General features: G+C 40.4%; 1 protein-coding gene across 2 annotated transcripts in view; it reads left to right on the top strand.

Moving 5' to 3' along the window:
* STARD13 (StAR related lipid transfer domain containing 13) overlaps positions 1 to 24,415 on the top strand; it is a 293,516-nt gene that overhangs the window by 107,660 nt on the left and 161,441 nt on the right. For both annotated transcript variants that reach the window (XM_018071073.3, XM_018071074.3), the window contains one exon: positions 17,839 to 17,872. In XM_018071073.3, coding sequence (XP_017926562.2) covers positions 17,839 to 17,872 — 34 coding nt within the window. The remainder of the gene's footprint in view (positions 1 to 17,838; positions 17,873 to 24,415) is intronic.

The raw sequence follows: 24,415 nt of genomic DNA, 5'->3' as shown, positions 1-24,415 counted from the left end.
ACATTTTCAATATTTGTTTGGGGGTTTATTTATACCTTACATTATTTTGGTTTTTAATTTTTTATGACAAAAATATTGCAATGGAAATTCTGATTTTTCTCTTGACTCCTCATTTTCATTTATCCTGTTTTGTTCTGACAACCGAGTCTCTTCTGTGCAACTGCCTTAGCTGCTGCTGAGGACACTCATGTTCTATAACAGGCATGTCCTTGTGGATAAAAGAGTTCAGATCTCTCTTCACAGTACAAATTTTGAGGTGACCTGCACTTATGTTCCTAGCCTCCTTTAAAATTATGTCTGTTTAATTAACCACTCACAAATAATGTTATTTGTTACAGTTAATATCTCTTCTCCAAAATAAAAAAGGCAAAATCTTGTTATCTGGGATTATGAACTTTAATTTTTTTTACTAGACTGAAATATAGTGAATAATTTAGGCAGTCAGTAGCCCTAGAACTTTACCTGTTTTGTTAATTCCAATTAAAAACTTTTTCCAAAATCTTACTGCATCAGTGTTGTATTCGTAGAACTTCTCCACCAGAGGTAACTGATTCTGAAATGCCAAATTTCAGTTAGGCTAATAACTGTTTCCTCTGCAAAACTGTTAAGGTAGCTGTGCTTTTTATTACAACCTTGTCAGCATCTCAGAACAAATTGAAGAGACTCTCAGGGGTGAAATATTTAGCTGCATGTTAGCCATTATATAAAGGCAGTGGCAAGGGTAGTGCAGTTAAATACCTACTCTCTAATTACATTCTCCCTGAAAATTAGAAGTATATGAAAACACGAAAATGATTACAGTTATTATAGTAATGTACAAGTTTAATGCTCTTGGTTACTAATACTAAGTAAGCTTTCTGACAAAGCAAGATCCTTAGACTTGACCTTTCTCTTTGGAGCCTAGAAAAAGCTTAAAGGCAAGCAACAGATAGGTCTTTGCAGGAAAAGAGTTTCATTTTTCTAAGTATACTTTTACCTTCAAGGTGTATAAATTAGAGTAATAAACTTTATGCATTGCTCAGACACTACACAATATGTTCAATATGCCTTTTCCTGTAAGTTACCATAAAGCTTACATTATAATATCTTCAGAATAATAATATTAAAAAGTTAAACATTGCAAAGATATTTTTGAAAAAATTCCCCACTTTACTAATGTCTTACAAGAACAGTTGGTGTTAAATTATCTCTGGTACCAAATGTATAAATCTTTAAAAATAACATATGCATGTGTAGCATGGATAGCTCATCTTTATTATTTTACTAACAATAACTACATCTGTCCCTTTTTAGTAAACTATTACATTCTTGTTTCACTCTAAAATCTGCAAGGTATGGCACAGAAACAAAACCAAACTTTCAGGTAGGTATCTGAGAAGTGTTAACTGATTTCTGTTGCATTATTGTAAAAAAATGCTACAGAAAAATCAACAGAAATCACTAGTGGCACTGTTTAACATCTCCTGACTTGTAGAGTCTTTCTGTATTGACCTTTTCCTTTATGTTTCCTAGTTTTACCTTGTAACACCAGAACAAGATCTGTAATTGTAATTAGATCAATCTGACAATGAGTCATTCTCTGGCAGCTAAAGAGGAATTGAGAGAAAAATAATCTGATCTTAAACATGAGTGGAATTTGCTGGAGGGAAGGGAGGAAGGGAGGGTGCGTGTAATTTTTTTTAAAGGGGAATGTAAAACTTGCCAGGAATTCATTAATTTTTTTTTTCTTAAATTTTTTTCATTATTTTGTGCTTCATGATCTAGAGTCATTGCTGAGTATGTTGAAAAATCAGTGCCATGTTGAAATCACCTGCAAATATATATTTCCTTGTGTATGCAAAATTGCATGTTTCAGTTTTTAATTACATTGTTAGGGGAAGAACTAAAAGGCCACATCTGTTTTTGTATCCATTTTCCACTGGCATCAGTTCAGAAATTGTAAACATCTCTAGTAGGCACCTGAGAATCCTGATCATAGAATGGTTTATATTGGAAAGGACCTTAAAGGTCATCTAGTTCCAATCCCTCTGCCATGGGCAGGGATGCCACCTACTAGATTAGGTTGCCCAGTACCCCATCGAGCCTGGCCTTGAACACTTCCAGGAATGGGGAGGCATCACAGCTTTTCTGGGCAACCTATGCCAGTGCCTCGCTACCCTCTGAGTAAAGAATTTCCTCCTAACATCTAACCCACCATTGCCCCTGCTCCTATCACTATGAAAAGTGATAAAACACATATTATGTGTTCCCCTAAAAAAAGTGACCTTATTTCTGGTTGCATCCTGAATGTGAGGTGCTTTGTAATGTAAGTAATAAAATAATACACCACTACAGAAATGGTAAATTGCTGCATTCTTATGTCGTTGTCTTGAATTGGTACTTTAATCTCATATGGACAAAACTCTCAATATGTACTCAAAACCACTGTGACCATCAAAAAGCTGACAGGTAGTGTACTGAAAATTCACAACACAGGATCAAAAACGCTAAAACTTTTGTAGATAAGAGAGGTGGGTACGTTCTGGTACCAAATGTGGATAACCCTTATGCAGAATGTAATTTGAGTTTCTATTTCCTTCCTTCAGAACTATTTAAAAGTCACCCTAGAAATGTCATTGTCTGATCATTTACCAAAATAAAAAGATTCTTGCTAGAATGCATTTAATAAAAATGAGCCTAGACTTGCCTAAGATTAGATATGAATTATATTAAATTTGACATAGATTGAAGGTAAATATTGTAATATGTACTAGAAAAAACACAGCAAGAAATCAGACTGTTATCTTTAAAGAGCCTTAAGAATGTCTAGATGAAAACTGGAAGAACTCCAGGAAGTGCATTGTGGTGATACATGCACCCGGTGTTTGCTGCCTGGTTGGGCTTGCATTGCTAAGAATTCAGGCTAAGGGGGTACTAAGATTCTGAAATATAAAAAAGTCAGTGAAATAATGATAATTCTTTATTTCACAGTTGATTAATATGTAAGGCCTCTCCTCCCTTCTTAAATCATCTGCCCAGAGTTACATATTCTCATTCTTTAATCATGTACATGATAAGGAGGCTTGCCACTGTGCATGGCTGTTATACTTGGTGAGCTAAAATACGCGGTCCCCAAGTACATCCTTGTGTCTGATTTTTACTGTTTTATTTGGCTTAGCATAAACATTTCACTTTTTAAATGAATGTCTTGATTGATTTTTTTTTCTTTTCATCAGCAGTAAAACACTGATAGGTATTTCTAGCAATAAGTGGGTTTTAAAGACAGCCGAAAATACTGGAGGGTCCTGAAATGGCAAGCAGCCATGAAGCCACAGCTATTGTTGTAAGGGATGAAAACAAGTTACATAATATGCAGAACAAAATTCCAAATATTCTATAATTCTAGCAGCTCATAGTAAGGGTCTGTGTATCTGGCGGTATCCTTCAAGCTCTTCTGAGTATGGTAGGTCCTAGATTAAGTCAAGACCTAGCCACTAGTCCTAAGGTACAGCTAATCCTGGGAGAAAGCCCTCAATTGTTTTTTCTGTCAGCTGTCAAGAGGTCAGTGACCTTTGAAAACTCTGTTGCATGAATTTCACAGAATCACAGAATATGCCAAGTTGGAAGGGGCCCACAAGGATCATTGAGTCCAACTCCTGGCCCTGCACAGGACTATCCCAAAGAGTCACACCATGTGCCTGAGAGAATTGTCCAAATGTTTCTTTTGAACTCTTGTCAGGCTTGGTACTGTGACCACTTCCCTGGGGAGCCTGTTCCAGTGCCCAGTCACTCTCTAGGTAAAGAACCTTTTTCTAATATCCAACCTAAACATCCCCTGAAACAACTTCAGGCTATTCCCTCGGGTTCTGTCACTGGTCAACACAGAGAAGAGATCAGTGCCTGCCCCTCCTCTTCCTCTCACAATTTACATGCTTCTTTGGCTACAGAGCTGTAATTATGCAAAGGTCCTGTCTTACTACAAGTGCAGTAGGGACAAGTCCTCAGATACATGTCACTGTTAGTTCTAGCATAGGAAGCAGAATGCCTGTAATGTAGCATCTCTCATTTCTTCTTATGTCATTACCCCATGAAGTACAAAATCATTGCTCCAGCTTCTGGGTCATGTTGGAAATCTGTCTAGGATGTACCACAGCTGAGAATCTAGTCCATTAAAAACTGCTCTACTGCTAATGCTACTGTTGTCTGTCACTCTTGCTAGCAGTACCATCCTCTGGGCCTTTTCTTGGAAAGACATTTAAGTTCCATAACATAGCAAATCGAGTCTCTTACATTTTTGTTCTTTCTATTATTTGAGAGTTTTTTTTAATATATATATGCTTTTATTCTGTTTATTGTTTTTTTCTTTGGAGAGCTACCTAAGTCTTCTGCTTAGGTAGCATCTTGCACTTTCTTGGTGTAAATGGCAAAGGGAAACATGATTTGATGCTAGCTGTTTTCCACCATCTACTGTAAAAGCATATTTATGCTCAAACAATTTAAGGTCTTGCACACAAGGCTGTTTCACACAATGATCACCAGAACTGTGACTATCCCGATTGCATCCAATCTGCTCCCCCCCAACCTAATGATTCAGATGTGGCTTCTGGAGGAAAGTCCTGCAGCTTTTGCCCCATCCATGTGTTCAGATGCTGCTGACAGCTATTGGAGGTCCCAAGGAATGGGGAACCAGATCATCCTACCGCCATGAAACACTGGGAGAACCACCATCACTCCTCTCAGTAATATAATAAAACAATTACTACTCAAATGTACCTCTCAATGCTGAAACAGAATTTAAGCTGTAAAGGTAGAAAGACATCTCAGCATCTCAGACATCTCAGTTTTCCAGCAGCTGGTCTCACCAAGGTTGTTGACAGATGTGCATTTTGACAGTAGTCCAGAAGCCCAGCTAGAGGACATAAGAAACTGAGATTCCTTTCTTACATAAATTAGTAGGTTTTGCCCACTGAGAAGCCCTTTTCAAATGTTTCTGTTGTAATTTTTTCCTGGAATATTAGAATACACCAAGTAGGAAATACTTTTTTAAAACAGAATAGCAATAACTGCTTTCTGAGCTCAGATGTTGTATTGTGAGTTAGCATTATTTTTAGTTGCTATGATTGTGTGAGTAAAACTGTACAGAAGATAGATGTGGATCAGTAGGTACATCCTTTACTGTGTGGTTTTTCCATTTTCAGATTTGACACAATAATTTTCACTTTAAAGTTTATTCTTGTTGGACATGACTTGTAGTTCATATAAATCAGACCCACCTTGATTTCAGATCAGCTGAAGCAATGTTGTTTTTTGTAAATCAGTGCTTTTCAAAAGATGAATAGTGCTTTAAGTCTAACTATAAAACCAAATTTTAAGCAGTGGCCATTAACTTGAATTATGGAACAGAAAACAGAGAAGGATGATACTAGTCTCACAGTGATTAAGGACAACAAGATATTAAAGGTGATAGAAAAATTTCCATTAATTCCAAAAGCATTTAGTTGTAGTCCATGATATGCATGTGAGTGGTATAAAAATTACGCAACAAATATTGTCATAAATGTTAAGCAATGCTATGAAATATTTCTTTTTATTTTGATTGTCTGAAACTTGCCTAATACAACATTTTATAATCGCATAATTTTAAGGTCAGTTTATTCAGTTCAGAAATCCTACTGAGCTGTGGAGAACAGTAATACTGTGAAGATATTGTGGAGCTGTCCACAAAAGGATTGTTGAATATTTTTAGGAAGGTCATGGTGCTTAGCTACCAAAAAAAAAAAAAAAAAAGAAGAAGGAAAAAGGAAGAGAAATGAATTGTTTGTCTGCATTGCGGAGAAGCATAAAAACAGTTCTTCATATAGGAGCACAAGGTATGGAGATAATTCTGTGAATATATTTGCTTTGGCTTTCCATGACAGCTGAGAAGTAATACATGCCAATTTTACAACTCCTCTGTGGGAGTGTAGTTATTTTATTCTATTTCAGGAAGTGTATCTTTTTTTGCTTTAAAATAGCTTGAGACAGTACTACATGTATTGAAATGAGTTTGAATCTGCTTCAGGCTATGCAGGAATGTGTGTGTGAGAGAATGAGTGAGAGAGGAGAGAATTTGAGCCAGTCCCTAACAAATCTCTGCTCTCTTCTGTTGTCAGAGGATGCATGCAGGTGACTAAGTATCTCATGATGACTTTTGCCAATGATTTTAAACATGATATCATGCAGAAAAGTCAAGGTCAGTGCTTCTCTACAGACATTTTGTGATGTCTGAATGACAATAAATTATAAGATGTGGTTATGGTTGTGGATACCCTAACATCTCTTATTTCTTCTGGCTTTCAGTTAGCCTTGTATTTTAGTAGTGATATAGACGCAGAAGTTATAGACCAAACTGAGTAAGGGTTTTCTCTGGACAGCAGTAATCCAAGAGTCACTGTAGGAGTGGAGATGCTCATGACTAGCTGAAAAAGATCCATTCCTTTGTTCTGTCAGTGCTGCACTGACCTGCTTAGGTCACAGATTAAGCCAGTAGCACTTTCAGTATATGAGAACACAAATTTATGCTCTCTCACAACCTCAACAATTTTTGAAGATAAAAAATTAGAAGGGTGGGTGAATCAGAGGCACACACACACATGCACACACATACATATACATACATACACACATATCTATATGTGTGTGTGTCTATATATGTGTGTGTATATTTATTTGGGGAGGGGAAGAGGGGGTGATTATGATGCATAAGTGTATGTCATAGAGAAGGCTTTCAGCTCCAGTCTCTCCAGAGTGAGTTGAGTCAAACACAGCCCAACACCCAGTTAGTGTACAAAAATAAATGGATTTAAGCATATGATTAACATTGAGCATGCCTTGTCTAAATAATTTCAAACCATATATGTCTGCTGCACTACAGCTAATGTGCTTAGTTACACGTGCATAAGGAGTTCTCAACTCCTAACACAGCATAGGTTCACCCAGCTTTTCTCACCATGTGCGTAATCTTGGCAGGTAAGGCAAGCAGCTGGGAACACAGAGCTTTGAAGTTATTTAGGTGTTTACATGGCAGTTATCTGAATTGCACCTGGGCACTTGGCGACAATGAACCCCACTGCAAAGGGAAATGTCTAAATGTCTGCTTTTCTATGAAAATATTAACTTTGCAACTGTCACATAAATGCATTCCCCTTTCTTTATATGGGTTGAAGAGTTCATTTTGAAAATAAATGGAAGTCAATACACATCACAAATATTTGGTTTCCTACTACTTTGGTTTGGGCTACACGAGAATTTGCAATGGAGTCTGACATGTCTTGTGTGAGTTCGCTGTGGAGGTAGTGAGGTAGATGGCATCATCTGATCTGGTGCTGGTGATACTGAAAGGCATTACCTTCATGCTTAGAAAGGGAGAACTATGAAACCTCCCAAAGGGAAAGCATGTCAATTGCATGGGAAAAGGTTTTTCTTTAAATCTGGCATAAAAGCACTGATAAACAGAGACAAAAGCACACAGGCAGTGAAAAAAAAATTATCACAGATTGAAAAGGATTTACAGCAAGTTTCCCTTGCTGAAATGTCCTACACAGACTAAAATCTATAAAGTAATTACAAGATACAAACTAATCAGCATGTCTACTTCTCTTAAGAGCATCAGCCTTAGCTGGGACGCTGGAAGAGGCAGAGATGCTACCTAACATTTCCCACAGGTGTTCTCAAGGAAGAATACTTCTTCTGTGCACAATTACTGTAGTTTTCAGTAACTCTTTTAAATGAAATAATTTATTCTTCACTTATCCCTGCTTCACCTTTTACTGCAAAATGACCACAAAAAAAACCTGTTTTGGTTTTCCTCAAAAATCGTAAAACATTGACCAAGATTTTAACTGATTGCTAATACATTAGTTTACTGGGAAAAGTGCGTTTTTGTTTGAGGTTATATTACAATGATTAGTTTTATTGACTGTGACCTGATATCCACTTAGAGCCTAGCCATCATGAAACTTTTCTGTGGACACTCAATAGTGAAAACAAACAAACTGCTGCTAAAGGCAATCTGAAGTTCATTCTCAGCTAAGTACTGCTCTGGACCAAGCTAAAATAACACCACAGCTCTAGCCAGAGCTCACAAGACTTGGTTTTCATGTTCTGCAATGGGTTACTGCTAACTGCTGTTTGCTTTAGCAGTCACTCATTTCCCAGGGCAGGATAGCAGAGTCCCTAGCTCTCATGCCTCTCTTTGTTATTGTGTGACCTCTTGTACCTTTCCCACTTCAATCTGTCTTTAAAATAGATACAGCACCTCTTCCTACTCAAGAAGGTAAAAATGATAGCAATGTGTGACTCATTGTATTGTTCCAGGATTGTAAAACATAGGGGCTTCTCTCAGCTTCACTTTTGTCCATCTCCATTTGGCATTGCTCTTCTTTTTTGTCTTTCTTCCTCCCACCTCTGCCCCATCACATTTCCACCTGACTCCCACACATATGTTGTGACAACTGCGTTATCTCCAGTTTTTATTCATGTCTTTGTTTATACAGAAGCATGGCTGGTTATCTTAGCACAGGGCTGAGCACTAATTGATATTTGCACAGTTCTGAGCATGTTGATGTTAGTCCTGCTGCAGAGTCCAGAGTTCAGAATGACTAAGTACTCCTGGGACTTGCTGAAGGTGAAAGCATCATGAACAGGTCATTTTTTGATTTTATCAGAACCAAATTTGCTGAGATGTGGCAGAACTGTATCCTGTAAGGAAGTGATCCCAGAGGGTGGGTGTTGGGAATTGGACGGGATGAACTTAACATTCAGGACACCATGCAGACCAAACGTGGATACATGTTCCTCAAACTATTTTCTTGGCTAAACACTCAAGGTTGCCTTTACTTGCTTTACTCCTAGCTATGCAAGAACATAATACCAAACTGTCAGGTTCTATTGACTGCTATTAAGGCGTATTTAAAAGCACAAAAGTGGGAAGCACTATGGAGAGTTTATGTAAGTGAAAGACAAGGGGGGTACATCACCACTTTATATCCTGGATGGAACCAGAGCTGTTTGGCTGCACTGGTCACCTTGAAGGGACAAGGGGCATCTATTTCTGGAGTGGGACGTCTGTATTCTGTCTCTCAGGTATATCCAGCAGGCCACAAGGGGAAAATAATGACAACAGATAAGTTGTTCTCACAGCTGCTTTGATTAGGACATGGACTTCCACAAACACAATATAGAATCCCTGAGAATTTAAGAGAATTACCATGGATATGTTACAGCATAGTAACATTCTGGTGTTTTAAATCATCATGACTAGGCTTCGTGAACAAATATTTACATCTCTAAATGTTAGTGCTAGTTAGTTCTGGCGGTATTACTTTTCATTTGGATGCAAAGGGTTCTCAGATAATAAATATTAGTATGGTTATGGCTGTTATAGAGATAAGGGAGCAGATGGAGGTTAGGATATTTCATAGGATGTAGGCATCTTCTTAATAATTGCAAGCTCCAGCTTATCACTTCTCCTGATTCCAGTATTATTGGTCTCGTCCTTCTGTGGGATTTGTGCATCAGTTGCAAACTACTGCAACATTTTTTTACCATAACGTGAATGGTGGTATCTGAGCATACCTGCATATGTGGTATGCCATAGTCAGCAACAAAGGGGCTCTTGTCAACACAGAGGCTTTTTGCTATTCATTAAATAATAGGAAAATTTTCATGTTCAGATTTCAGCTAGTTGTACTGGGGCCAAATTTAGGAGGCCAGATAGTTCACTCTTCAAAACCACAGAACAGCAAAAGCGGTCATGTTATCCCAGAGGGGAAATTATAGGAAAAGCAAAGGTAATGTAGAATGGATGACATCAAAAAACCAAGATTACAGAGTATCAAACAAAGTGCTTGCATCAGAGCAACATGTCAGAGGAAATGGAGCTGTAATGGAGCTCTTGTGATGAAAGCAACAAATTAAACAATAGAAACTGTTTTGGGATAACATTAACGTTCTGCTGCTTTTGTTTCCCATTTGTCAAGATGAGTGCCAGGGCTGGTGCAAGATGAATAGTCATGGCCAGCTAAACCACAGGGATCAATGGCATCTTCCAATCTGATGGCAAAATGAGCAACTGCATTGGGTTAATATTGTAAAAAATACTGTAGAGGCACACCCTAATGCTCACCACAATTGGCTGCTCCTCATGTGTTGGAACCAAATCCTCCTCAATAAAAATTTGGTTTATAACCCCCAGGGCTGTAATAGCTTGACATTTTGAAATCATATTAGCAGCTGCTGGAAGTAAAAATCTCCCTAGTCTGGTAATCTAATAAATTCTTTTAGTTAAGTATAATAAATTACAGTTACTGAAATGCATGTTCCTTTACCATTAGTCTTTTAGCTTGTTTTCTTCTAATTTCACTTTGAACATTGTTAAAATGGCTTTCATTGTTATATACTTTATTATTGCCCTGCTCCACTTATTGTAAACCATTTTCTTCAATATGTCATTGAAAAGCTTTCACTGTAAAATAGTTTCCAGGCAGTTTTCTACTTGATCAAAGCTTTCAAAACTGCAGCCACAAGAAATGTCACATTACTTTTTGGACTTTATCAACACTACATAGCCAAAATAGATACAGATTTGTAGCAAACAAAAGAAAGCAATTGAATAAATCTTTTTTTTATATCAGTGCTTTTTGAACCAGCACTGATCTTGGTGTAAAATTAAATTAAAAAAAATACAGATAATCACAGAATCAACTAGGTTGGAAAAGACCTGAGATCATCGAGTCCAACCTGTGACCTAACACCACTCTGTCTGCTAGACTATGGCACTAAGTGCTACATCCAGTCTCTTCCTAAATACCTCCAGGGACGGTGACTCCACCACCCTGGGCAGTCCTTTGCAATGTCCAATCACCCTTTCTGTGAAGAACTTCTTCCTAATGTCCAACTTAAACCTCCTGTGGTGCAGCTGAAGACACTGTCCTCTTGTCCTATTGCTGGTTGCCTGGGAGAAGAGACCGACCCCCACCTGGCTACACTCTCAGGTAGTTGTAGAGGTTAATTTTATTAGTTGTAGGTTAATTGTAGGTAGTTGTATGTTAATTTTATTTCCATGGCGGGCAGCAGCGGTGGCAAGAGCCCCGGTGGCACCTTCGGCTCCCCAGTGGGGGCCGCACTGCCCTCAGGGCGCTTCCTGCCGCTGCTCCTGCTGCTGCTGGCGCTGCCCGGCGGCACTGTGTCTGCGGCCAACACCGTGCAGGGGTTGCGGCTGGAGGAGAGCACAACACCGCCTGAGGCCACGGCAGGGCCACCCGTGGGCCCCCTGGCTGACAGGGGACAGCGAGGCCCGGCTGCTGCTCTGCGGGCTGTTAATGCTGTCGGGGATGTTCCACAGGCTCAAGGTGGGGCTCGTGACGTTCCGTCCCATGGAGCTGCGCAACATTTACGACTGCGGGACGAGGAAGGAGAGCAGTAACTCCCGTAGGATCGCTTGCATCTGGGCGAAAGGGAATTATCTTCTCTGCTCACTCCTGTTGGGGAACATGCTGATCAACATCACCCTCACCATCCTCCTCCTCCACCTCATTGGGTCCATCATTGGCGCCATGGTGGCTTCAACCACTGGGATTCTTCTTCTTGGGGAGATCACTTCCCATGCGTTGTGCTCCCAGCATGGCCTGGCTATGGATGCAAAAACCATCATGGTGACGAAGTTCTTCATGCTGCTGATGTTACCTCTGTCCTACCCCATTGGCAAACTCCTGGACTGCCTCTTGGGCCAGGAGAACTCATCTGGTGCAACCAGGAGAAGCTGTTGAAGATGCTAAAGGTGACAGAGCCCTAGAATGACCTGGTGAAGGAGGAGCTCAACATGTTCTAGGGATCTGTGAACCAAGACGATGGAGGACATGATGATCCCACTGCCCAACTGCTCCATGCTCGCAGACATGCTCTCCATCTAGGACACGGTTTTTGTGGCCCCTGAGAACTGCACCACCCCTCAAACCATTTAAAATACAGTAAAATGCACTTGAAAAAGAAGTAATTTAGCAAACTAAAAGACTAAACTAGGGAAAATAATTTTCAAGTGTTCATTAAGTGTTCTGTAACAGCTGTTCACTATGATTAAATATGCTGTTATATCTGCAGGCAATATTTACAGTATCTCACCTTTTTAGAATACAACTCAGAATATTAAGTCTAGGGTTTTCGAAAGAAATGTCTCTATCCTCTGAATCCTTCTTGATGCTTGAAACCTCGCGGTAGGTACTGAAAGACTGCAGTGAGGTCTCCCCAGAGCCTTCTCTTCTCCAACTCTCTCAGCCTGTCTTCGTTGAAGTGTTGTTTCAGCCCTTTAATCATCTTTGTGGCCCTCCTCTGGGCTTGTTCCAACAGGTCCACGTCTTTTCTGTGCTGGGGACCCCAGAGCTGGATGCACCATTCCCAGTGTGGTCTCATGAGAGTGGAGTAGAGGGACAGAATCACCTCCCTCAATCTGCCGGTCACACTTCTTGTTAATGAGCAAGTGGACTTGCTTGACTGCAGACTGGGGAACTGCTTACTCTTCTTTCTTTGACCCCATCAATCATGAATTGTTTGCAGCATAGTAGCTCAAGTTCAATAGAAGAAATTGAGAATTACCCCTTCCTCCTACTTTCTAACATAGTGAGGAGACCAATATGTTGTGATGCAGCAGGTATGAGACAACCTCATACAACCAAGATCTGTCTTCCATGCTGCCAGTGACTTCTTTAATAACACTCAGGTTGTATATTAAACATGGTCTCTAATAAACACCTCTGCAGTGATTGTATTTTAAAGGAAAATCATGAGCCCTGTTGTCAACCTTTGAAGATACATCATAAGTATCAAAATCCAGCAGCAGTTTCAAGCCTGTACCAAAGATCACTGCCAAGTCTCTGAGAGGAATCTAATTTCTGACACAGCGGTCTCAGCAGTGTTTCCTATGGAATTACTTCAATATTCCCATTATTCTTACCTGAATAATGGGAAGTTGGAGGTGTCATCCAGACTGAAGATCTCATTGCTGGAGCCAGGCAACTTCAAGTTAAGGCTGACATTGCTGAGTGTCATAATATTACTTCCCTTTTTGGGCTGTAGAATTTTATTTTGAAGTGGTAACTAGGATTTTCTCTCCTTCTGTCAACATCTTTCTGAAAGGATCTAATAAACCTGCTAAGCAGATGATGGATTTTTGCATGTGGATTGCTGGTTTCCTCCTTTAGAACTGTCTATATGTCACTCTAATTAAAATCCTAGCAGTTTATTAAATTGCTAGAATGAAGAACCAGCAGGATTTTCAATCTTTGTACTTTGCAAGACCTTTCCCAGCTCAGAGTGCTTTCCTTCAGTATCAGTGAACCAGTAAGAAGTCATACAGATTTATCCTTTTTCCTCTGAAAGTAGTGTTGTGTTTCAGAGTGGTACTAGTGCTTGTTCACCGCAGAACATAAGCTTACAGAATCCAAAGCCTTTTTTATTAACAGCAGATGTAAAGTCGTCCTGTCCAAATGCCAGGGTTTATTTGATAGCAGTGATATTTTTTATACCATATCTATGTTGAATAAATTCTCTGGCTTTTTTTATTAAATATCTAGAAGAGTTATTTGCATGCTGGACATGTACACTAATCACCTTTTTTATTTTATTTGGAAGGTGTGATTTCCTGAGAGTGAATGGTTAGTTTGACAGGTACTCTGACATATCGGTGGAAGATATGGGCATATTTGAAGTTAGAGCATAAAAGAACTAATAACTAATAGGGGTTGATGAGGAAGAGGGAAGTAAAAGACTTGCATGCAAAATTATTTTTTTTATTTTCTTTGAAATGGTGTATGATATTATGGGATTGGCTGCCATTCCAGAATCCCTGTGCTGTTGCAAATTAAAATGGTTTTGAAGTTGTTCAAGTCAACCATTTCATAATCATCTTCTGTGTCACAAAAAAAGCTTTTATGTGACAATAAGCTTTCTGGGATGTTATTAAATCATTTAATCCAGTTGTTTGGTGAGTTCCATGCCTTGATCACTTATAACCATGAAAGATTATGTATACATCAGAGAAACAGTTTTTTGATGAGTATGTTTATTTTGCTTGTTGAGTTTGTAATGCTGGTGTTTTGCTTCTACTTTCACTTCCACTTAATCCAAGGAGTTCATTTGAGTAATTTCTTTCCACACAGAATGCCTTTCAGGAAAATCACAGAATCATAGAATCATCTAGGTTGGAAAAGACCTCAAAGATCATCAAATCCAACCATTAATCTAACACTGTGAAGTCCACCTCTAAACCATGTCTGTGCGTGCCACATCTGCATCTGTATATCTTTTCAATACCTCCAGAGACAGTGACTTCACCTCTTCCCTGGGCAGTCTGTTCCAGTGCTTGACAACCCTTTCTTCTTAATGTCCAATCAAGACTTCCTCTGGTAGAACGTGAGGCCATTTCATGTTCTTTATAAATGCAACATATTCACTTTCTTCCCCACAAACAGACCCACAGCTTTTCTTCCCCCCCGTTGCTCTTTGCCCAAATACACTTTTTCACATGCATGGCTCTGTAAGTGAAGGTGGCTTTAATGGGATTGCTCACACTCTTAAAGGTGTTCCTGGTTTTGGATATCTGCTGAACAGAGACATTATTTTCATTTGGCTTGATGGGATTTAGATTCAGATAGTTATTTCTAACAAATTCTCTGGGCATCTTGTTCATCTCTACAGGACCCATAAATTTAACACTGTGTATTGGAATGCTTTTTTTATAGGACAATAAAAATGTGGCTCGGGAACCAGTCCCTTACCAAAGGCCAAGTGGCACAGGGTATCCCCATTGCCGAGGTCATGCTTTTTGACAGCTGGCTTACTCCAAGCAGAGCAGTTTGTAAACAAGCCAGAGCTGCTGAGCCAAGTGAGCAAACCTGGGTACAGTGCTTTGACCATGCCAATTGGGCCTCATCTTTTATTTAGCAGTGTAGGGGAGCCCTTTGAGCTTCACTTAGTTGCAAGTTCTCCCTTAAGCAACGCTGAGGGTGAACTTGCCTCATTCATAGGACTGGCTCCTCCTGCTCTGATCATAAAGCAGAGCGTAGTACTGCACAGGCAAGCTTTTGGAGACCTTTGCTCACATAGATGAACGTAGGATGGCCCTGCTGAAACACAGGACTGCTAAGTGGGGAGGCATGGACACAGCATCTAATACATTTCTGGTTTCTGTGTGCTGGTTTACATACTTCAGCAAATAAAACATGGTTATATCAGCAGAGTGTATTTATCTTTGGCTTCTGTTTGGCACTTCCACTTGCAAAATTGTTACAGCTGGAGTTGTAAGCAAATGCTTTCTTTATTATTCATAGCAGCAGGTGCTGCAGCAGTCTTTTGGCTAGCATTGTACTCTCTTGGTCCATGGTTTCTATATATTTGATTAGATGGTGCCATGCTGTTCAGATGGGTTACTAGTCCTCCAATAAATGTATTTTGTTACACAATCAGCTTTACAGGGCATTATCATTTCCATAAATCACTTTTAGTTGGCAGCTTTCTGTTGCCACTTGGGATTGTTCCAGCAATAATTTGCATCCTTTTTGTATGACATCCTAAAAAGATCTTGGAAGTTAACATAGCCTGTGTACGATTTTAATAGCTGGTGTCCTTCTGGCAGCACTACAACACAGGAACCAGCTATCCATGAAGGACTGACATATTTATTTTTGATTCATGTATCATTTATGCATTCTTCAAGAAGCACTTATCCCAAGATTCATTACAGCAGTTCAGGCATCCGCCTCCACCAGGCTTGTGCCAGAGTTGGGATGCTAAAAATCAGACGCCTGTCCCCAGCAGGGTGATTAAGAACACCACAACTCTCTGAAGAGTGGAGGGACAATATGATGTGCCACACTCAGAAAGGCATCCCAAAAACCTGGCACACTGATGTGGGACCTGTCTGTCCCTTGCCAATTGATACAGCCTGTGACTGAATTTTCCACTTCTCTATGGAAATGAGATGCTTTGCCACTAATGAAACCTGATTTGGACTCAGCCACTCATTATTTTCCCATCTAGAAGTGACCACTTCACTTGGTCTCTGCTGGCTAAAGATAGCTTAACTTTAGCTGCTGCTCAGGCAGACCTTTAAATGGAGCAAGAGGCTATTTTTGAATGAAATTGCCTCGCAGAAAAAACCTGTAGTATAGCTGTGCTTTTCGAATTATTAAGAGAGATGCTTAATCAATTCAGTTCAGTGCTTAGAGGAATTTTCCAATATCTCAGTAAAGTTCTTCATTAAATAAAAGGTAAATAAAAAACATGTTTTCATAGACAGATTCCTATCAAGGCTGCAGAAGCAATATTGACTGAAGAGATAACAGAGAGCTGTGCATCTGATAGAAAGGTGCAGATGGTTGTCCATATGGGGACAAGCAGATAACAAGAACAGGGAGTGTGTCACTGCAAGGCACAGGAATGCTGTTTCTTCAGCTGGCTGCAGACTGGGCATTTCATACCTGTGAGTTCACTCATATCGGGAGGAATCAGTTCAACCTTCTGTTTCATTAAAAAAAATAAATAGGTGCAGTTTCACCCATTATGCTAGTTTCATTTACAGGCTGCACTGCTGAGAGAGTTGATGGATCTATGAAAGGAAAATGGGTGATATGCATTTAATCACTATCAAGAACCTCCTCATTTGGCCACTGAAAGCTATTAAAGAGAAAAGTAATGGACCAAGAGGTGCATCCAAGTGTGGTGTTATTGGTACTGCTTTTATTTAGCATGGCAGACCCAAAGAAGGGAGGTGAAAAATATTAAAAAAACCAATACAGCAGGTCAGTTTGACCACAACCCTCAGGCAGAGGAACCCTCTCCTGGTCACAGATGAACAGGAAACATGACTCTATCACTCTGAGCTGTTCTAGCCACAGTGATGTGTTTCCCACCCATCAGTGGAGCTGCCCACACATCTTGCCAGCAGCCTGTCTGCTCCCTGAGCCCCACCAGCACAGTTTCAGACATGTTCCAGTGTGCTGGACCTCATGTATCCTTGCAGCAAATACTCTTCTTGTGCCAGAGGCTGCTTCTAGGCTCACTCACTGCAAGACAGGCAAACCTGTTTTGAGAATGGGTGCAAGGCTGTCCTTAGCCAGCAAAACTGGTGTGGTGGGTTCAGCTTCACCGAACACCAGGTGCCCACCCAGCCACTCTGTCCCTCCCCTTCCCAGCTGGACAGGGGAGGGAGTAAGGTGGGAAAAGAAAACAACACAAATCGTGGGTTGCGATAGGGCAGTTCATATTTATGCAAAAAAAGAAAGCAAAAGCAGTGTGCGCGCGCACAAAGCAGAAGCCAGCAGTTAATCTCTACTTCCCATCAGCAGTGATGGTCAGCCACTTCTCTGAGAAGCAGGGCTCCAGCACGTGTAACAGTTGTCAGCAGGCAGCCATCAGAGACAATGAGTGCCTCCCTCCTGCTCCTTGCCTCAGCTTTTATATCTGGGTTGACCTCATATGGTGTGGAATATCCCCTTGGTCAGTGTGGGTCAGCTGCCTTCTTGTGTCACCTCCCAGGATCTCGCTCTCGATTGAACGTTACCGTGCTGTGCTCAGTAGTGGCCAAAACGGGTGTGTTATCAACACTCCTCCAGCTACCAGTGTAGAGCTGCTATGGGGAAATAAATTCCGCCTCAGCCAGACCCACCACAACTAGCTATTCCACATGATTTTTATTGATGAGCTCTGGATTTTATACCTTGTGTAAGGTGGTGAGGATTAATAATTACATATATTGCCATCCTGAAATGTGGGACTTATTTGAAGGAAAAAATGTACAATTATTAAAGAAAAATCACTTTCTTGCAGATGCTGTTTCAGAAGCCAGGCAAGGAAGAAGCAGGTAAGCCTACATTACTTCTTGAAATGTTCTTGGTGTCTCGTATAACCATGCATGTATTGATGGAGTATCCACAGGAGTCTCTGCTATCATATAGGTATTTAGTGCAGTTGCAATGATCACTTCTATACTGCTGTTCATGGCCTAGTGGTGTAGGATTTAGGTGGTTCTTAGGAAAGCTGATCATCACCTTTTGACTAACACCTTGCAAGGTGTGTTCTGAAATAACAGGGATAAGCTCAAGCATTTGTTACTGGTGTCAGAATGGGACTAAAGGTCTTACCATGGCACTGGGGAGTGTGAGGTGAGTCGAGGTGAGGTGCACTTCAGAGCTTTTTCTGGTTCAGTGATCACACAGCAACTAAATCTGGTGAACAGGGTCATTACAGAGGAAGATTTTTCAAAAAATGTAACAACCCCCTGGGCATTGTCCCCAGTGGCAGAGTCAATGCCCGATTTCCGCTTTAGCAGGAGCTCAGTAACTGATTAATGCACTTGTCAACATTAAAAGCATTAGTGATTTTTACCGTTATGGAGAAATTATTTAGTTTCAGGGCGGCACCAAGATCAGAGCAGTAAGTGGAGCTAAAGACTCAGATACCCTGAACTGCATGTACATTAACATGCCAGGAGCTAAAGAAAGGTTTGGATAGACAGATATACACACACAGAGATCCTGATTCAGCAAGATACTTAACACACAATTAAACCTGCATTTGACAAAACCAATTAATTGCAACGGGCGTAAGAAACTGCTTGGATGATTTGCTTAATTGAGAGTAAATGTCCTTATTAAATTGTAATGAAGCACAATTAAGAAATATAGAGAAAAGAAACTGCTTCACAGAATGTGAGTTATTGGAATTTAATAAGAACCTAACAGTTTTGCAAAAAGAAATGTCCCCAAAGTCTAAGAGAATCCTCATTCTCACAAAAGCCTTTGCCAGTTAGAAATATTTCAGTCATAAACCAACTGACCTCTGGAGTCACCCATTTCTGACTGCTGTTTCTGTTTTGTTAGTCGATATGTATGCAGTGTGTGTCAATTAAAAAGAAAGCAATTGCACTTCAGTGTTGTAATTATCCCTCTGTCCCTAGATGACTTCGCATCTTTATTTTGGCCTGAAGGACTAGATTAAGCCAGTTTACTCACTCAGTGATTTCTTTGTGCATCTGTCTCTGATCTAAACTGCATCCTCAGTTCATTCCAAGGGCCACCCTTAACTTGCTTAGAATCTGATGAACACAGCCTTTTGCAGCCAATGTCACTGATTCAGTGGCTCTGCTGGCAAACATGGTGGCTTAGCAAAATGCCAGAAACCCTGGCCTAGAAAACTCAGGTCTCCATAGGCAATACCAACTTGTGTACTTAAAATTAAGTCAACAAAATATGAAGGCTGTTGAGTATAGTGTAAATATAAGTATTTTCATTCAAGCTCTGTGCACTTTAACTTTTTCTGCTTTATGAGTTGGATGTGGATTTATTCCATGATGGTAATTGCCAATGAAACACATGCCTGTGCTTTTCCAAAGCTAAACAAATTTCATAAGTTCTGAGATTGATTGAGCAATTGCTTTAATTGCGTTCATTGCTTGGACCAAAACCACTCTGTGCCACCAAAGGCTCGCTTTATAAAGAAAACACATAAATGGCACATATATTTTAGTTAAAACTAATTATTTTAGAAGTGCTCCCATTTTATAGTATGATTGATTTTTGAAATGCTTTACTTTTATGACAATATTAATTTTGTCACTAAAAGAGATAAAGTTTTAGCACCCATCTTAACAGTAGACCATGATGGTTAAAGATCTGATGACTGCAGGCATGAAAGAAGAATGACAGGTCATTTTCTGACACAGTTTGGTCATTGAGGTGGAACTTTAATCATAGAAATCCAGCATATGATAGAGCTGGTAATAAATTGATCATTAAAATGCTTCTGACAGAAAATGCCCATTTCTTCAAACAGAACCATTTTACAGGAAAAGGTTAGCATCCACTAATTTCTGTTTCAGATCATTTATGTAAAATAGGCACACATGTCTCAACATGAGAAGATTTAAGTTTTCAAAGTGAGATGTTTAGATTTTTATTTGACTTAGAAACTTTTGGCTTTGAAATTTGTTACATTAAAATATTAAGAAAAAAAAAGAGAGAACAAGAAAACATGATTTAAATTACAAGAAAGTCCAAATCTATGTCTTGAACTGAGGGAGAAGGGTTCTGTCCAGATTTGCAATTGTTAAACATTTCAGATATTTTCTGTGTTTTCTGCATAAGAAATTTTTTTCTGTTTTGGAATTTCTTGCATGACAAGAAAACCGTATCTGCCTGTATCAGCCACACACTGTTCTACTCAAGTTCATTTTCTGCACCGTTTTCCCCTTATATCCTCACTTCTTTCTCATTCCCTTTTGTCATTTCTTCTTCTGACCTCTGTCTTGGGAAAAGCTTTGTCAAACAAGAGCTCTCAAGGGCCAAAGAGTTATTTCTTGGAGTATTGGTGGGTCAGAGTGGGACAGTACCCTGCCCTCCCCACCAAACAACACTTCTAACACCATCCTAGAAGGAGCTGGGGATGCACAGGGCAGCTCAGAGCTGCTGCAGCTGGGCTGGGTGCTTCTGCAGCACTTTCCACAGGGCTGGGCTGTCCTCAGCTTCCAATTGTTCTCCATGTAAACCATTTTTGTTTGTGAGAGGGAAAAAAAATCCCACCTTTTGGACTGCTGTTCTCTTGCTTGCATTTTATTTATTTTTTTTTCTTCAAATAAATGCATACTTTGGGGCTTCCCCTACCTGGATTTGCAGTGGGTGCCTCACAATATGTTAAGCAGGATACCTGAAATGTGTCTAAGAAAAGCCACAGCTGTATGGACCACCCTGCCACGCTGGGGAACCTCACTGGAAGTATTGCCGGCAGTGTCACTGCATTCTAGCCAGGCCTTGTACTGTTATTTCCAGATGTAATAACACTGTTACTTATATCAGTGCGTGCACTGGAATTAATGATGTTCTGACCATTAGGAAAAAATTAAATAATGGTATGATGTGACTCTTGAGGCATGAATTTATTCTGCTTTCTATTTTCTTTAATAGTGACAGGATGCAGCATGGCTCCCTGGGGACTGGGGGAGACACCATTCCAGGAACAGAGGTCAGACACAGCTACAGGATGAGGTCTGGGGACAGGGATGGACCAAGGATGGGATGGGATGTCAGTCTGCAGGTTGGGTCACATGGCTGGGCATAGAACAGCCCTGCCACAGCATCATGGGGCTGGTATGGACAGTCCTGGGTTAGACTGGAGTTCCATGATGACTTGGAAATTTATATAATTGCACACTACTAGATAAATGCAAAGTTATTACGACTTATACCCAGGTTGCAAGTGTGGTGCCCCCACACCCTTTAAGATGTAGTTAGCAAAGTGCAAGGGACAGTAACAAGAGAGGATGAGCAGTTTGGAGTGGAAAAGCTGGTTTTCCCATAGACAGGCTTACCTTTGGCCTGTAGGTTAGCAAGTTGTTTGCTGACTTTCTGTAGAAGCTGTAGACAGGAAGGCAATTCGCACTTGTACTGCTTGTATGTGATGGCATTAATAAGCAAGTGTTATGGATATGTAAAAAATATTCTATGGCTTTACCAAGACCTGTGAAAACAGCTGCTTCATCCACTGAACCCTACTTTCTTTGAGAAGGAATATGGCAATCCTGATGTTAACTGTGGTTTCAACCATTAAATCATGTTACTGCTGCCATTAATAGATGATGTCATTAATAGGACTTCCCCAGCCCCATGGCCATGCAATAGACCACTCTGTTCAAGTCATCATCATCAATGCTTTTCTTCTCATACTGCCAGGTACATAACACCAAATGCAATCTGCACTACCTATCTCTATTCTGCACTTGTAACACAGGACATCCTAATTGTCTGCTGTGGCACCCCAGAGAACACCTTGCTGTCCTAGTTAGAACAGCTGGGACCAGCTCATCACTGTGTGGGTGTAACCCAAAACTGTGTATTCTATACCCTTCCATACCATTTCCCAGAAACTGTTATCCATAGACCATTTACAGCAACTGCCCAGAGCATGCCTGACCCCTCGGGCTATAAACTGGGTGTTAAGAGGCCTGCAAGATAGGAGAATGCTCCTGTCCTTATACCCATTGTGGAACTCCCTGCCCTGAGGGAGGTACAGGGCATTCCTGCCTGAACCTGAGGATATATAATCTTGAGGTCTTGGGACTTTTTTAACCATTCGTGGGATCCAGAGAAGGACTGGAACTTGGACTGGACAGCGACCACCACTCTCAACCAGACTGAGACCACCACTCTTGACTGGACTGTGACTACCACTCTCAACCGGACTGCAACCACCACTCTTGACCAGACTGCAACAGCACTCCTAACCGGACTGCGATCACCACCCTCAACCAGACTGCAACCAGCACTCTCACCAACAGGTTTTTCCCTCTCCTTTTACTTTGGACTCAGGGGGACCACATGGGGCTCAGCATGTGGGAGGGGGGCCCAACGAACACTACTCTGTTCATGCCCCAGGGTGCTGGGTTATACATCTGGGTTTTGTGGGTTAAAACCAATTGTTTGTCTGTGTAATTGTATTTATTGTATTATTTTTATTAAATTGTTATTCTGACTTATAATCTCTTTTGAGATGGGTTCATTTCCCCTGCTGGTTTACCTTTAAACCAGCATACTTGCTTAGCTGCTCCTCTTGCCATCAGATTGCTGCTGGGTTTGTAGGTCACCTGGGGCAATCCATATTAATAGCTGGCTGACTGATGCTTTGGATCCTTACTATCTTCTAGTATATTTCTGAGTGAAAAGCATTGTACTCAGATTGAGCATTCTAGCTGTCTAATGTATTTTAAAGTTATCACCACATAGCTCAAGATGACTAACACAGAGCACACTTCATCACGGGTAGGGAAAATGAACCTTTACTTTGCTGACAAAAATTTGAAGTCAGATTAAAAGCTGACACATCCTCTATTTTAGTGGTATATATAAAACACTAAATATAGCAGCATGCTCATGTATTTGCTGATGCATGGTAATACAGTCTGTAGCAGAACAGCAATGGGCTGGCAAGGAAGATGGTGCACTGCAGTAATATGATAAAATCCTCATGTGACCTTGGCCATTTCAGAAGTACTCCACAGATAATTGTGTATCCTTGACTGATATATTACAAAATTAAAATAGAGGCAGTTGTGGTCCCAGGGCTTTAATGAGCAGCCTGATCCTGCAATATTTGCCCAGGCATAATGCTAATTGACTTTGAGGAGAGGTCTCCATAGTGTAAGAAACCAGAACTATGCTATATAGCAGCTGTATATGAACAACTGCCAACAAAGGGCCTGATTCTGGGAAATGGGGGAGAGCTGAAACTCCATCTGGCTCTTGTTAGAAACTAGGTACTTGATTCATCACAAAATCAAACCTGTGTACAGTAGTTCCCACTGATTACATATTTTTATGTTTCCCTAGTCATAAAAGGTTTTATGCTCCTGTTTTTATTTTACCTCTGCTGCAGTCCCTGGGCAAGAGTTATGGGCTAATCACACTCTGAACAGGGAAATGCATGTGGCTCACAGAACCATAACCTGTTCCAGGATTTTTCTCTTGCTCACAGGGGAATGGAGAAGGTGATTTCTTTCAGCTTTTCACTTGCCATGGATGCCTGGCTAGTGTGTTCGTGATGAAGCTGAGGCTGTGATTGTGAGCCCCCTCTAGCCATCCTTTTCAGGAGAGAGCAGCAGCTGGATTAGATGTTCTGCAGTGCCTCCCAAGACCTAGACAGTACTCATGTCTCATGCTGTCATTACTCCAGCTGTAGCAGTTTACCCAAGATGAGAACGTGACCTTAAGTAAATGGGGAGAATAAAACATCCTTATCCAATGATCCCATGCATTTACTAGAAAGCAGAGTGGGGTCACTTTGACATGTTTCCAGCACAAAGTGGAGATGCATACTTTGGACTGAAAAATGAACAGCATGTTTTTCTCAGCAGTGGTACAGTGAAAGTAAATTAGTGAATAAACCCAGCTGTTTGGTGGCCTTGGCCTGTTAACTGGTTATGCTCTGTATTGCTCAGATTAGAAGTAGGTAGACTTGGTGCTTGTCCTGCAATCAGTGCACCAGAGGGTCCTTTCATTTGGCTCCTGTTATAACTTCTCTGCAGTGCCAGTTTGGCTCACAAAACTAGGCAGTGAGATTGCCTCTTCCTTTCATAACCATAAATGACAGAACAAAGCCCTTCCTTATTCTTCTAAAATGGGAAATATTTGCTGCTCAACCCTTATTGATATATTGGAGCAGTTGAGGGCAAACTGTGATCCTCAGCTCTCAAAAGCAAGAGGAAAATGAGAACCCTTACTATATATATATATCTATGTCAGGACATTGCTGTTTTGAAAAAAAAACAAACAAAAAACGGGTATATTAGAAACATATATATTTACTGTTTTAGAATTATAGACAAATTAAATTAAATTATAGACAAAAGTTTGATCTA

Source organism: Manacus vitellinus, unplaced genomic scaffold (genome assembly GCF_001715985.3).
Source record: "Manacus vitellinus isolate BGI_N305 unplaced genomic scaffold, ASM171598v3 scaffold_2_pilon, whole genome shotgun sequence".
In the NCBI taxonomy this organism is placed as follows: domain Eukaryota; kingdom Metazoa; phylum Chordata; class Aves; order Passeriformes; family Pipridae; genus Manacus; species Manacus vitellinus.
The sequence above is the reverse complement of the archived record's forward strand: the minus strand, read 5'-3'. Positions and strand labels throughout refer to the sequence as shown.